At 40.4% G+C, this 14,211-nt stretch overlaps 1 protein-coding gene across 1 annotated transcript in view; it reads left to right on the top strand.

Annotated features, from left to right (window-relative positions):
- The window catches only part of LOC147035219 (extracellular calcium-sensing receptor-like), an 83,896-nt gene that overhangs the window by 29,947 nt on the left and 39,738 nt on the right, over positions 1–14,211 (top strand). The window contains exons 4-7 of the mRNA XM_085864343.1: positions 4,430–4,842; positions 8,082–8,309; positions 13,089–13,212; positions 13,333–13,722. Of these exons, the coding sequence (XP_085720469.1) occupies positions 4,430–4,842; positions 8,082–8,309; positions 13,089–13,212; positions 13,333–13,722 (1,155 nt within the window). The remainder of the gene's footprint in view (positions 1–4,429; positions 4,843–8,081; positions 8,310–13,088; positions 13,213–13,332; positions 13,723–14,211) is intronic.

The following is a 14,211-nucleotide window of genomic DNA, read 5'->3' as shown; positions in this document are numbered from 1 at the left end:
GCCAGAATTGAAATTACAAGCAGTTCCGACTCCGACAAAAGTGTTAATTTGTCCATTTCGGACATATTTGACACTTCGGGTGTCTCTGGGGGGTGTATGTTTTAATGTGTTGCTAAAGGCCCAGTCACACCTTGACGTTTTAGCCAGCAATGGCAACGTATTAAATGTATGTAAAATGCTGGCTTACGTTGAACTTTTGATGTTTTTTTTTAAAGATTCGGACGTATTCATAACGACTTGGTCTTATGCATAACGTATTAGAAACAGACACAGAACGTTTCGTTGTGTTATAGATAACTTGTACCAACGAATGCTGAACCTCTTGTTGGCCTTCACATGCTATGCCCAACGATAGTCTACCTTAGGCATAGCGCGCTGCACGCATCACTGACGATGACGTGGCGTAGGTTATGGAAAGGCTGCCACACAACGATTCAAATCATAACCGCTGCAGAAATGGAAGTGTCAACATTGCAGTCACACCTTGGCGATCTTGCCAGCGTATGCCGACCTCTGAAAAATGCGTCTAAAACGCTGGTGCACGTCGAATACGGTATGCGTAAGTATGGTATGCGTGAATAGAACGCTAAAGTACGCTATCATACGTCGTAGTAAGTGGAGTACGTCTTGTAATTTTAAACATGTTGAAAATTTTATGACGTACTTGCCGTATGACACACGCTCCGCATGTGATGGGAATAAGTTGTACGCACGATATGCGATCGTTGACACACGTCGACACACGTTACTTGTAAGGTGCTCATAAGTCGAAACACGTCAAGGTAATGGTTAGCGTCAGTGTTCCAGACTCCCGGTTTTTTTTTTCTTCGGTATGACGGTGTTCAGTGTACAGTGCGGTTATGATTTAAATCGTTGAGCGGCAGCCTATTAATTATATTATATTATAACCGCACTAGAAATCGAAGTGTCAAAATCACCATCATACCGAAGGAAGGAAGAAAAGAAAAGAAAAAAAAACCAGGAAGTCTGGAACACTGACGCTAACCATTACCTTGATGTGTTTCGACTTATGAGCACCTTACAAGTAACGTGTGTCGATGTGTGTCACCGGTCGCGTAACGTGAGTACAACACGTTACTCATTGGTTATAAATAAGTTTCGGGTACGCTAAACATTACCTCAACGTGTTTCGACTTATGAGTAACTTACAAGTAACGTGTGTCGACGTGTGTCAACGATCGCGTGACGTGCCTACAAAATATGGCCAGCATTATGCGGAACGTGTGAGTCATACGCTGGCATAAGTCTTAAAATTTCAAGCATGGAAAATTTGAGGACAACCGAAAAGTACAACGTTTAAAGCAAGCGTACAACGACGTATGGCAGTGTTTTTCAGCGTAACTTACCCATAACGTATTCAACGTGTACCAGCGTTTTAGACAAATTTTCCAAAAATCGGCATAAGCTGGCTAAAACGTCAAGGTGTGACTGGGCCTTAATTGTGTGCCAAATAAGCCGTTTCTTATCAACTGTTAAGTTGGAGTGCTTGCTTGAGTGCTTTAGCCACTTGGTGAGCAGTCCAAGCTGCTTGGTTGTTCATTTCGGTTAAAGTACCTGTGCGCTCAATGGAACATCCATTAGATAGATTACGTTTCCGCCTGTGTTGGGATGTGCGGTGCCATGCAGTTAGTGCCTCAGCAAGTGTCTCATCCACTGAAAATGTGCAATTTTATTTTTACAGGACATCGTTTTGTTTTACCTTTTTGTGTGATCTCCTTTTAATATAATCCACCCCTCACTTCGACATTGATACATATATAAACACAATAAGGTCCATCTGTCCAGGTGTTTTCTAAAGTCATCCATGTCTGTTTAGGTGCTTTTACAAGCACTCCTGTTTCTGCTCTTCTGGTGGAAACAGGCGAGACACCCTTGTGTCTCCGTTGGAAATTTTTTGACAATGAAATATTGGGCTAGAACCACATCATCTGGGGATAACCATTCTGATAAAGCCTTGTTTTCAAATTGCTGGGAATATCTAAAGCTTGACAAGAACTTCACTTCCCTGCTTTTCGGCCTTGCACGTAAAATGACTGCTAAGGAAATGGGGTTGGATTCCATTACCGTCAACCCCCATCATGAAATTTACATTTCGCCCCCTGGACCCTCAAATCCCCTCGCCTCCATGTGGATCTCTGGGGAAAATCGGACGGTTAATCCTGTGGTGACATGCAATCAGGCTTTTGAGTTTATCAATTCAAATTGGAGTCAATCATTGCATGTATATAGAGGTGGCTCCAAAGAACCTTCTCTTGGAAGGACAGCTGCTGCAATATGCATCCCTCATTTGAGGGTGGTTGGGACATTTCGGCTAACGAATCATCTATAGGTCTTCTCGATCAAACTATTTGCCATAGTTCTGTCTCTGGAATGGATAATTGAGCTTAATCCTCTCAATGTGGTTATCCTCTCAGATTCACTTTCAGAGTTAAAGGTGTTGGAATCCTTACAGGATGGTTGTAGGAATGACTTGATGCTGGAAGTTTGGCATTTGGTTAATATTGCGAAGTGGGCAGGGGGGGGGGGTGGTGGTCGACCTGCTCTGGATCCTTGCTCATGTCGGCGTTGGTGGAACTGAGGCCTGTGATGTAGTGGCGAAGCATGTCCTTAAACTTGAAAATGTCATCCAAATACCCCTGGGACCATCGGATATCATTAGTCTGGCCAAAGGCCAGATTGAGAAACAATGGCAATTTCAGTGGGACTCCAGCACGAAGGGAAGATTCTGTCACGTGGTGCATCCGGATGTGGTACCTCTACTTAAACTTGCCATGCTTTCCTGGAAAGACCAGGTAGCTCTCGGTAAGCTAAGACTCAGGCACAGTCGCCTAAATTAATATCTGTATAAAATTGAGTGCCACCCTGTGGGGTTTTGTGAGACGTGCAGGAAACCCAAAGATCTGAATCATTTATTCCTAAATTGCCCTCTTTATGAGGGCCCCAGGCGGCATCTTGTGCAGAATGTAGGAGTAATGGGGATCAAGGTGTTGGATCTACCGGGAGGGTTGAGGCTGATGAACCAGAAGCACCCTCAACTCTGCAAGATGGTACTAAAATTCCAGGAGTGTGGGAAATCCATTTAAATATCTTTACACTCGATGGGCTAATAAACGATTTTGATCACGTTTAGGTGTGTGGCATGTAAAGAGCTTGCTGGCTCTGAAAGCTCCATTAAAATTCAAAACAGAAGAAGAAGACTCGGTCAAGCCATGATCTGGATTCTGGTCCTTGATATATTTTTCAATTGAATTTTGTGAATTTCCCACTTTAATTCCTCTTTCACAGAACTCTGTTTAAAGGTAAATCTTTGTGTTTGTATGTATTTTATGTGTGTGTACATATAAACTGTATTACCATAACGAAATTGGTGTGTGTGTGTGTGTGTGTGTGTGTGTGTGTGTGTGTGTGTGTGTGTGTGTGTGTTATTGGTTTTTTTTTTATCTCCATAAAGGGTAACATCCCAGGGATGTTTTTTAATCTCTCTGTGACGTTCTTCATCATCACTGGTTCAACTTTGGCATTCTTCGGCTTCCAGGATATTTTCACTTCATGCTTGTGCTCTTGGTATTTGGTAATTTTCTTAATTTCCTGCATCGTTAGTCCAAAATCCCTGGTATTAACACTTCAATTCGCAATACCTTCTTCTCTTTTTTTTGTACCGAAGTATGATATCTGGTCGCAATGCTTTGTTTTCGATGTTCACCCTCGATGGGATCATTAGGTCGTACATAAGCAGTACTTTGATGTTTTCAGTGATTGCTTTTGGTTAATTTTTCCCACAAATTTTCTGGAACTGGAATATGAAAGTTTTTGCAGATGTGCCAGCAGATTACTATACAAACTCTGTTGTCATGTGTACAGCTGTTCTGACATGTTTTTTTTCTTTTTTCCTGTTCGGTCATTAAACGTCACATATTCTCTTTGCTAACCCCACGTCCACCCCTCACCTGTCTCTTTTTTATTTTCCTTCTCTCTCACTCTGCCTCCTTCTCGCTTCCCCCTCCTAATAAAATACAGCACTCTCCTCCCACACCTCTGTCACTCTCTCTGCGTGTGTATGTCTCTCTCTCTCTCTCTCTCTCTCTCTCTCTCTCTCTCTCTCTCTCTCTCTCTCTCTCTCTCTCTCTCTCTCTCTCTCTCTCTCTCACCCATCCTTCTCATGCACCCCTCCCTCTTGCAGTGAATAGCAATGTTTGGTGAGGTGTCGCTCTCCCCACCTCCCCTTCACTCTGCCTTCTTCATTCTCTCTGCCTCCCCTCCCCCTCTCAACCTACACCTGCCTTCTCTCTCTCTCCCTCTTTCTGCCCCTCCCCACCCCACCCCCACCCATCAGCGAAGCGACTGGTTGTATTTGCTCGTGATGTAATACATATGGTTTTGCAATTTCACTTCTGACATCAAATTTCAGATCCATTTCAAAAATTGTGGAATGAATCTTGGATGGGCATGAACAAGACATGCTCTGAGTTGTCATGTGACATGAACAATGTTTCCCTTGACACTATGGGTGTCAAAGAAGCAACTCCTTTATCAATTGGTCATTGCTCATCTGATACATTACTGCACAGTTCTTTGGGAGAAAGTTATAACTGCACTACAAACAACAATGGAGAGTTTATCCAAAGCTGCAGCCTATCAGAAAGTGTTGATCCAATACAAAGCGTATTGCTGGAGGAACCTGAGTTCCGCATGTCATACATCACATATCTTTCTGTATATTCTCTGTCACATGCTCTGCTTAATCTTTATGGTTGTGTTCCTGGACATGGTCCTTTTAAAAATAGCTCTTGTGTCAGAAAAAATGAACTTGAGTCCTGGCAGGTATTGCAAAATAATTGTGTTCCTGCTGCATGTGAAGGATGTGTGAAACATAATAAGCATTAAAATACTGTCTGGAAATAGTTGACATCTTTTTATCCAATTTTTTTCTATAAATCAAGTTTTTATATTATAACCTTGAAACTGAAGGACTTTATGTTCTTCTTTTTTTCTTTGTCAGGCCAATAATTATTCAAACAGACCTGTTTATACATTTCAATGATTTTACAATTTATTAGTTTTAATGTGCATGCATTTATTAGTTACACTAGCTGATGGGGGTAATTAAGGGGGTGGGGGGGGGGGTGGGGTGAAGAAAGAGGGTGATGAGGGAGAGAGAAGGGAGGGGAGGAATAGAGGAAGGAGATAGGAGGATGGAGGAGAGAGTGGGGTATTTGGGAGATTAATTGGGTGTTCTTGACGTGCGTTTGATCGGAGGTATCAGGAGTGGTGGGATACGCGCACACCTTCGGGGTTTCCTTCCCTTTGGTGTACGTATGTGGTTTGTGGTGCTGGACTTGGGATGTCCTCGAACGACGACAACCAAGTTATTAGCTTGACGAGTCTCGATGAATGTACAGGTCAGCTCCCACTCAAATAGGATCTTTGTCAGTTGGTGTCTGTGACTTCTGAATGGCGTTACAATGACCACATCAACTGCATAATGTTTTTGAAACTTGTATTTCAAACAAACATACAAAGATAAATGAGGAAGTTTGCCATTACATGCATTGTCCAACTCTGACAATGGACATTAACATTAACATCTCGTTCACTCTGAGTTAAATGAGCACGGGAAGGATGGAAACGCACAGCTCGTCGCATATCACCCTTCCTAAAGGCCCAGTCACACCTTGACGTTTCAGCCAGCAATGACAAAGTATCAAAATGTATGTAAAACGCTGGCTTACGTTGAACTTTTGATGTTTTTTTTTAAAGATTCGGACGTATTCATAACGAGTTGGTCGGATGCATAACATATTAGTAACAGACACAGAACGTTTCGTTGTCTTATAGATAACTTACACCAACAAATGCTTAGCCTGTTGTCGGCGTTCACAACCTATGCCCAACGATAGTCTAACTTAGGCATAGCGCGCTGAAAGTATCGCCGACGATCACTTGGCGTAGCCTATTAAAAGGCTGCTGCACAATGATTCAAATCATAACCGCCGGATAAATGGAAGTGACAAAATCGCAGTCACACCTTGGCGATCTTGCCAGCGTATGCCGACCTCTGAAAAATGCGTCTAAAATGCTGGCGCACGTCGAATACGGTATGGGTAAGTTTGGTATTCCTGAATAGACTGCTAAAGTCTGCTATCATACGTCGTAGTAAGTGGAGTACGTCTTGTAATTTTGAACCGGGAGTCTGAGTAGATTTTAAACTGGAAGTAGATGCAAACACCGAGCTATCATACATCGTAGTAAGTGGAGTACGTCTTGTAATTTTAAACGTGGTAAAAATTTTCCGATGTACTTGCCGTATGCCTCACAAGTTCCGCATGCTATGGGAATAAGTTGTACGCATGATATGCAAACGTTGGCACACGTCGACAAGTTACTTGTAAGCTACCCATAAGTCGAAACACGTCGCGCTAATCTCTAGCGTACCCGAAAGTTATTTCTAACTTATGAGTAACGTGGTTTGAACCAATTCCTTACGTATTTCCAACGCACATTGACGTATTTAGACGTATTTGATTGACGTCTTCCGGACGACCAAAGAACTAAATGAACGTGTTTCTAACTTACAATTACCATATAATGGCGTATTGGCAGCGTTTCGGGGAATTGGTATATAATAATGGGGTTCACACGGGAGGAACCCGTCAGTGTTCCAGACTCCATGGTTTTTTTTTTTTCTTCGGAATGACGGTGATGTTGACACTTCGATTTCTAGTGCGGTTATAATATGATATAATTAAAAGGCTGCCGCTCAACGATTTAAACCATAACCGTAATACCGAAGAAACCCCCCCCCCCCAATAAAAAACCAGGGAGTCTGGAACACTGAAGCTAACCATTACCTTGATGTGTTTCGACTTATGAGTAACGTACAAGTAACGTATGTCGACGTGTGTCAACGATCGCGTAGCATGCCTACAACTTATGCCAGCGTATGCGGAATGTGTGTCACACGTTGAGTACGTCGAGAAATTTTCAACATGTTGAAAATTTCTCGACATACTCGGCGTATAATGACGTATGCCAGTGTACTATGATGTATGCCAGCATGCGCTTAACGTATTCGACGTGTGCCAGCTTGGTTCGGCAAATTTTTCATTTGTCGGCATACCCTGGCTAAAACGTCACGTTGTGACACCGGCTTCACACTTCGATGTCTAGTGCGGTTATTATTTGAATCCTCGAGCCGCAGCTTATGAATAGCCTCTGCCACGTGATCGTCGGTGATACGCTGCCGCGCGCTATGCATAAGTTAGACTATCGTTGGGCATACATTGTGAACGCCGACAGCACGCTCAGCATTCGTTGGTATAAGTTATCTATATGTTATTAAAACTTTGTGTACGTTACTTATACGTTATGCATACGTCCAACACGTTATTGTACATCCAAAATTAAAAAAAAACATTAATAGTTCAGCGTATTACATACATTTTGATACGTTGCCATACACTGGCTAAAACGTCAAGGTGTGACAGCGGATTCAGCGAGGGTAAAAATTAAGTTTAATGCTTTGCTTAAATAAATAAACTTCATTATAAAAATCGCTAATTTCTGAAAATTTTCAGATTTTACTGCAGATTTTGACAATTATTTTGTCCACCAGATCAAATTCTCAGATCAGATATAATATTTTAATTAGCGACTTCAATTGGTCTGTGAGAGTAGTTCATATTTCCAAATCAAGGCATGTTTGAATCGGCCGAGCAAAATGGCGAATTAAGACGCATGCAAGCTGACAGAGGGCTGACCAAGGTTGAGCCTTGATAAAGGATAATTAAATAAGGTTGTTAATTATCTTTAAAAGGGGTCTTTTAATTCACCCAAACACCAAATTTTCACTCATGCACTTCCTTGGAGTTAACTTATTATGCATGCAAAGTTTCAGGCTGCTCGGTTTCATGGTTTTGGAGTTGTGGAGGGCACACACACACACACACACACACACACACACACACACACACACACACACACACACACACACACACACACACACACACACACACACACACACGCATTAGTACATATGACAATATACCCTTGTGTTTTTTCAGTTGCTACTTTATTTGAGGAATGTTAGTTTTGTCACCAGCATGGGGAAACTCTTTAGCTTTGATGAAAATGGAGATCCACCTGTAACCTATGAGTTTCTCAACTGGAAGATGGCTGACAATGAAGAACCACAGCTTCATTCCTTTGGCTTCTTTGAAATGTCTCCTTCTCATGGAAAAACTTTTTATCTCAATGAAAGTGCTATTGCTTGGAAAAGTGGAAAAAATAAGGTGAGAGTTATTCTTCCTCATTAATAACATTGCCTTTCTATATAAAAAATACAATTATACTTATTCATGGAATTTTAAAATTTTCAAAAGTAAAGTACATTGTTGGATATCGATGACATATTCTACTGAAAATAATGTGAACTATGACTGTTATGATCCATCACAGTAATTAACATTTCCTGTGATTATCAGGCAAAATGTTACATTGCCAGAAAGGTGAAAACATTTTTAGCAGCGTCTCGCGTAGTGAACGCTGCTCATAGAGAGCTCGGCGTTCTTCTTCTTTTTCTTCTTCTTCTTCTTCTTCTTCTTCTTCTTCTTCTTCTTCTTTCACTTGTTCCTTTTCTTCTTCTTCTTCCGAAGACAAAACCTTAATCTCCAGGACTCGGCTCTTATAGATACAAGATCTAGATCTCTTTAAATAGTGAGCACATGTACACATCCTCACAGAGACGGTGCCTTTTGAGAGCGTCTTTCATGAAGTTTTAAAAATATTCGGACATTTGCTTTAAAGTTTTGAAAAGTTCACGTTACTATTTAAAGATTATTCCATTTATCGTATTGTAATTTTGTAAATACATTATTTATTTCGTAAATACACGATATATCGTAAATACTAAATACATTATGACGGGTTTGGCTATTGACTTAATCAAGGCACGTGACAAAATATCGGAAGTTGTTGTTTTTTAAATTTTAAAAAAAAAATTTTTTTAGCCGACAAAACCTTTAGGACGCTGCTCTTGGACACATTTGTCCTTGTTTTTTAATGTAAGCAAAATGTAAACATTTTTATACTTAAATTTTTTTTAATTTCATTAATTTATTAACTTCTTGTTCTTGTGAAAAAACATGTAAATTTTACCTCCACTGGCAATTCAAAATCAAAGCTTGGAAATGATTATAATGGAAAGGGAGTGTTTGCATTGCATTAAACTCATTTGCATTGACATTGAATATATGAATTACATTTGGCACAATGATTGTCTAAAACAACAGCAGAAAGTAAGGGGAAAGGCTAATGCTTGAATGATTAAATCTAAAATAATTAAAAAGTGGGTGTGATGGGTCTTGATCTGTGCGAACTTTTGAATTTTCACGACAACAGGTTTCTCATACACTAGCATATTTCACATTTTGCTGTTGGGTGATTGCGTTACCCCCCCTCCAGACACACACACACACACACACACACACACACACACACACACACACACACACACACACACACACACACACACACACACACACACACACACACACACACACACACACACACACACACACACACACACACACACACACACACACACACACACACACACACACACACACACACCAAAAAGCCTCAACCTCCCCTTCCCAACTCTGTCTCATCTTTGCTCTCACCCCCTCCCAATCCCCAAGTCCTCACCCTTCCTACCAACTCTCAGGCATAAATCCCCTCCCCACACTCAAACCTTCAAACTCCCCCGTTCTACACTGAAAGTCCTCAACCCCTCCCCCTTCAAAAGCTGTCCCATCTTTACTCTCACCTACCTCCCGCTCATGAAAGGAAACGGGCATTCCCATGTCAAAACAGTCGAATATTTAATGCTTTCTACTCTCCTATCATGCAATTACCAACTTCACAGAAACCTGTCAGTCGCTATTCAACTCTCAATTTTAAGAGAAAATAGTCAGAAATAATTGCAAGGACCTGCCTAATATCCGCAGAAAAAGTGCTGCTTGAAAGAAAGGGTTCTAAAGTGAAATGCTAAAGAGTTCTAAAGGATAAATTTGAAAGTTATAAAGGGTGAACTTTACAGTTTAAAGGATTCCTAAATTGGTGGCCATAGTATAGAAATTTGGGCGTGGGGGGGGGGGGTGAAGTCAGGCGAACAGTGCAAGTAATGGGTGAAACTCACACGCATGTACGGCTTCTCTTATAAATAGAAGGTACAAATTGAGGGAAGGTTTGTCAATATTACTCACTGTGCAATCTTCCTTGTTATTTGCTCGGTCTTTCGAATTTATTTACATTCTCCTTTGACAAATCACCAAATGTATATAACAAACTGAAAATAAGAACACTTTGGATCAAAAACTGAGACAAAATAATCAAAATTCTAATATCGTCATGAAACTGTTTGACTTTCCTGAAAAAATATACAAACTTTGGTATGCTTTACTAGCCAACACTTGGGGAATTCTTGCTACATTTCGAATTGTCATCATCACTCTGCCCATATACTTATTCTCAGAAACATGTTCTATACTATGGTCATGAATAATCAATGGATCATGGTCATAATCTCCCTGTTAAGTGGCGAAAATCAAAAATCACACGAGTCTACAAACTTTTGAACAGCGTTCACATGCTCATGCTTATTGTTATCACTGTCTTTGGAAAGGAGCTTTTTTTGATAATCATGTTATTATGATATTCTGCAACAAACACTTTTAATTTTCTATACAAGTTAATGGGTTTATACATTTTTAAAAATTTCACATGAAGCGTTTAAAAAAACAAGTGAGGAATGGAAGTTCACCTCAAACTTATTAAAACAAAAATTTGATTGTGAAAAGATAGCTTTGTGACGTTATTCACTCGGAACATAAAATTCCTTCAAGCATGTGTCTCCATAGCTGCGAGGAGTTGTTGACCTCATCATACACTATGACGACCAGGTATTTCAGCTGACATCACTCATTGTTGCTCATTTGAATGTGATCTGCCCAAAACTTAGCTTTTTTGAAATGTTACTGGAAGGTATTTGACAAATGAACTTTGCTTTTGTATTATTGAGCTGCTTTGTGTTGTTTGACAAATTAAGAACAATTAGTTCAACAAGATTCATGAGGATATCTTGGTCTTTCTAAAATTTATTGGACTAACTTTCAGACATGCAGCATAAAGAACAGACCACAATTAAGTGAATTTAATGAAGTAGAAACACCCGCATTATTTAATGCAATTTATTATTTAATTTACATTTTACAATTTATTACAATTTATTATTTAATGGCCACAATTATTCTCACGATATTTGGGGTTGCCTGGGGGAAATCTTGGCCCAAGTCTTTCATGAACTGGCTGGTCAAGCTTGATGTTCAAATAAGGTTGAGGCAGAATGTATAATTTGTTCAAGGTTCCACTATAGAGCTCACATACTCTTCATGAAGGACACCGTGGGATCTTTAAAGTCTACAAAATAATGCTGGCAGATCGGACGCCAGTTAAACATACATCCGAGAAATGGCACCCATTGATGAATCACTCTGCCTGTGAAATACCTGGATGACAGCTGGTTCGGGATTTGAAGCCAAGTTTGACAGCTTAGAGGAGAGTGTGCATAGTTCAAAGCCATCCTGCCAGCCCCCGTGTTAATATTATTATTATGCCATTATTGGACGGAATTTACCGATTAATTTGTGATTAGAAAAATTTTGATGAAAAATATAACTTAGATGACATAGATGCTCGAGTCAGGATTGGAGAAAGATGTATCAACAACCTGAGGTAAGCTGATGGTACCACTCTGTTGGCAGAAAGTACAGAGTACTTGATGAAATTGCTGCAGACAGTGAAGAAGGAAAGTGAAAGGCTGGTCTTTATTTAAAACTCAAAATATTAAAATCTTGTCAGCTGAGAAGATCAACGTGTTCAGAAGGGGTGTGTTCCATTACCAATCAGCTTGTGGAGTGCTCGCCAAATGGCTTGCTTGATTTTAAGCACTTAAGCAAGCACTCTATCAAAACTGTTTACAAGGAACGGCTGGCTTGGCAAGCGACAGCAAGCTGATTGGTAGAGGAACACATCCCCAATAGATTGTGTGAAGGCTGCAACCAAGCTGTCTCTGCCAGAGCTTTGGAAAGCAGTGCAGGAAAGTGATATTTGGAGACATCTTATCATGAATGTCACCAGAAATCAGCCACGACTTAACAACTGGATAACTGGTTACGGTAGTACCGAAAGGTGTGTGGATCAGCAACTGTTAGCCAATAGACAGCCCATGCACAAGTATGTCAACTTTTCTCTAAATTTCCCACTGGTGAGTATTAAACGATGCTAACGAACCTTAGGAATATGGTTATGCATAAAATAAAGGTCACAATTGTGCCGCATGGGTGTCAGTGGCAATACCACACATGAAAGCATGGCCGAGAGAGGCCCCAATATATTTTATAATCAATTTTATAAACAATCTAACAGCTTGGCTAGAAAAATTGGACAAGCAATGGGATTCATCATTCATGCATAAAGACTCGTGCAAGCAGCTTTGTTAAGTAAATATCGTTGCCACTTACCTTGAGGCCGAGCGAGTTGAGATGGCTCTGATCTGTTCATCTGAGGGAGACACAATAAGTGTAGAATGCCTTAAGCACATTGCGTTTCCTCCAAACTTCTTCCAGTTCAGTAGGAACTGTTTATAAATGTAACTGTACGTTGGACAGAATTGACTCGATTGTTTCTGGTCATAATAATGTTTATGTCCAGAAGGTGTGCCCCATGAAAGCCACGATAACGTATTATACACCTCAACATGGACTTCACCTAAGGCACAAATCCCCCTTGGGGAAGAGGGCAAGTGAAATCGCTACAACCTCTGTCATGTGACCCTTTGTCCTGTAACGTTTGGTTGCGATTGGATAAGTAATGACTATGTATTGCAGTCAAAAAACAGTCAGTCAGACAGACAGACACCAAAATGCATATTTTAGTAAGATTATAAGTGTCTACACTAAGGTCGTGAAAAACATGAAATTTTAGTGGTTTATGTCAGTGCTTTATTTCAGGTTCCTACATCGGCATGCAGTGTGCAGTGTCAACCTGGTTTTCGTAAAGTTCTTCAGAAAGGAGAACCGGTCTGTTGCTTCGACTGTTTCGCCTGCACTGCTGGGGAATTCTCAAACACAACAGGTTTGTGAGTACAAGTATATCGAAATATATATATATCCACCAATCCTCGAAGTTTACATGCACCCAACATGAATTTTCAAACTTACATTCTAGTTATCTTTTCCTTTTATATTTTAAAAGGATCTCCCTATTGTTATGACTGTTCAAAAGACCTGTGGCCGAATGAGAAGCAAAATGCTTGTGTGCCGAAAGCCAACGAGGTTCTTACTATGACTGATCCTCTGGCAATTGTTTTGATTATTTTGATTTTAGTTGGTTTGGTTATGACTATTGTAGTTACCGTAATAATACTGCAGTCTCGGAACCTACCTGATATGAAGAAAAAAATGCATGCATCAGATATATTTCTCTTGATAACACTTTTGGGATGCTTCACATTGAGTATATTGTACATTCTAAAACCAACAGAATTGATCTGCAAACTCCGGGAAACAGCAACTATTTTTTGTTTTACACTCACTTTTGTGTGTGTGCTTTCTGCAATGTTCAGAATATACTCTTTTGCCCAAGGTGAGAAATGTGTGTGTGTGTGCGTGCGTGCGTGCGTGCGTGCGTGTGTGCGCACGCGTATCTTCCATAACTCCAAAACTATGAAATCTAGTGGCCCAATACTTTGCATGCTGACTAAGGAAACTCCAAGGAAGTGCAAGAGTGAAAATTGGGTGTTTGGGGTAATGAAAACACCCCTTTTGAAGACAGTTAATGGCCTCATTTAATTATATCCTTTATTAGGCACATCCTTGGCCACCTCACTCTCTGGGGTCTGAAGGCGTATCCTGGGTTACCGAGCTGGGGTCTGAAGCTGTCATTTTTTTTGGCCTGCTCAACCATACCATTACTTGGAAAAGGCCATAATTATTTCTCAACGATAGTTAAAAAAAAAAACTCTCCTCACTCATATTATCAATACCTACAAATCACTGGATACATTGCAATGCTTATAAACGTCCAGATACGCCAGCATTCCTGGTTTTATTTCATTTCTGCACATGCAATATC

The sequence above is a fragment of the Eptatretus burgeri genome, chromosome 1 (assembly GCF_056783735.1).
Source record: "Eptatretus burgeri isolate ZD-2024b chromosome 1, Ebu_testis_v1, whole genome shotgun sequence".
Classification (NCBI taxonomy): Eukaryota; Metazoa; Chordata; class Myxini; order Myxiniformes; family Myxinidae; genus Eptatretus; species Eptatretus burgeri.
This window is presented reverse-complemented; position numbering and strand designations above follow the sequence as displayed.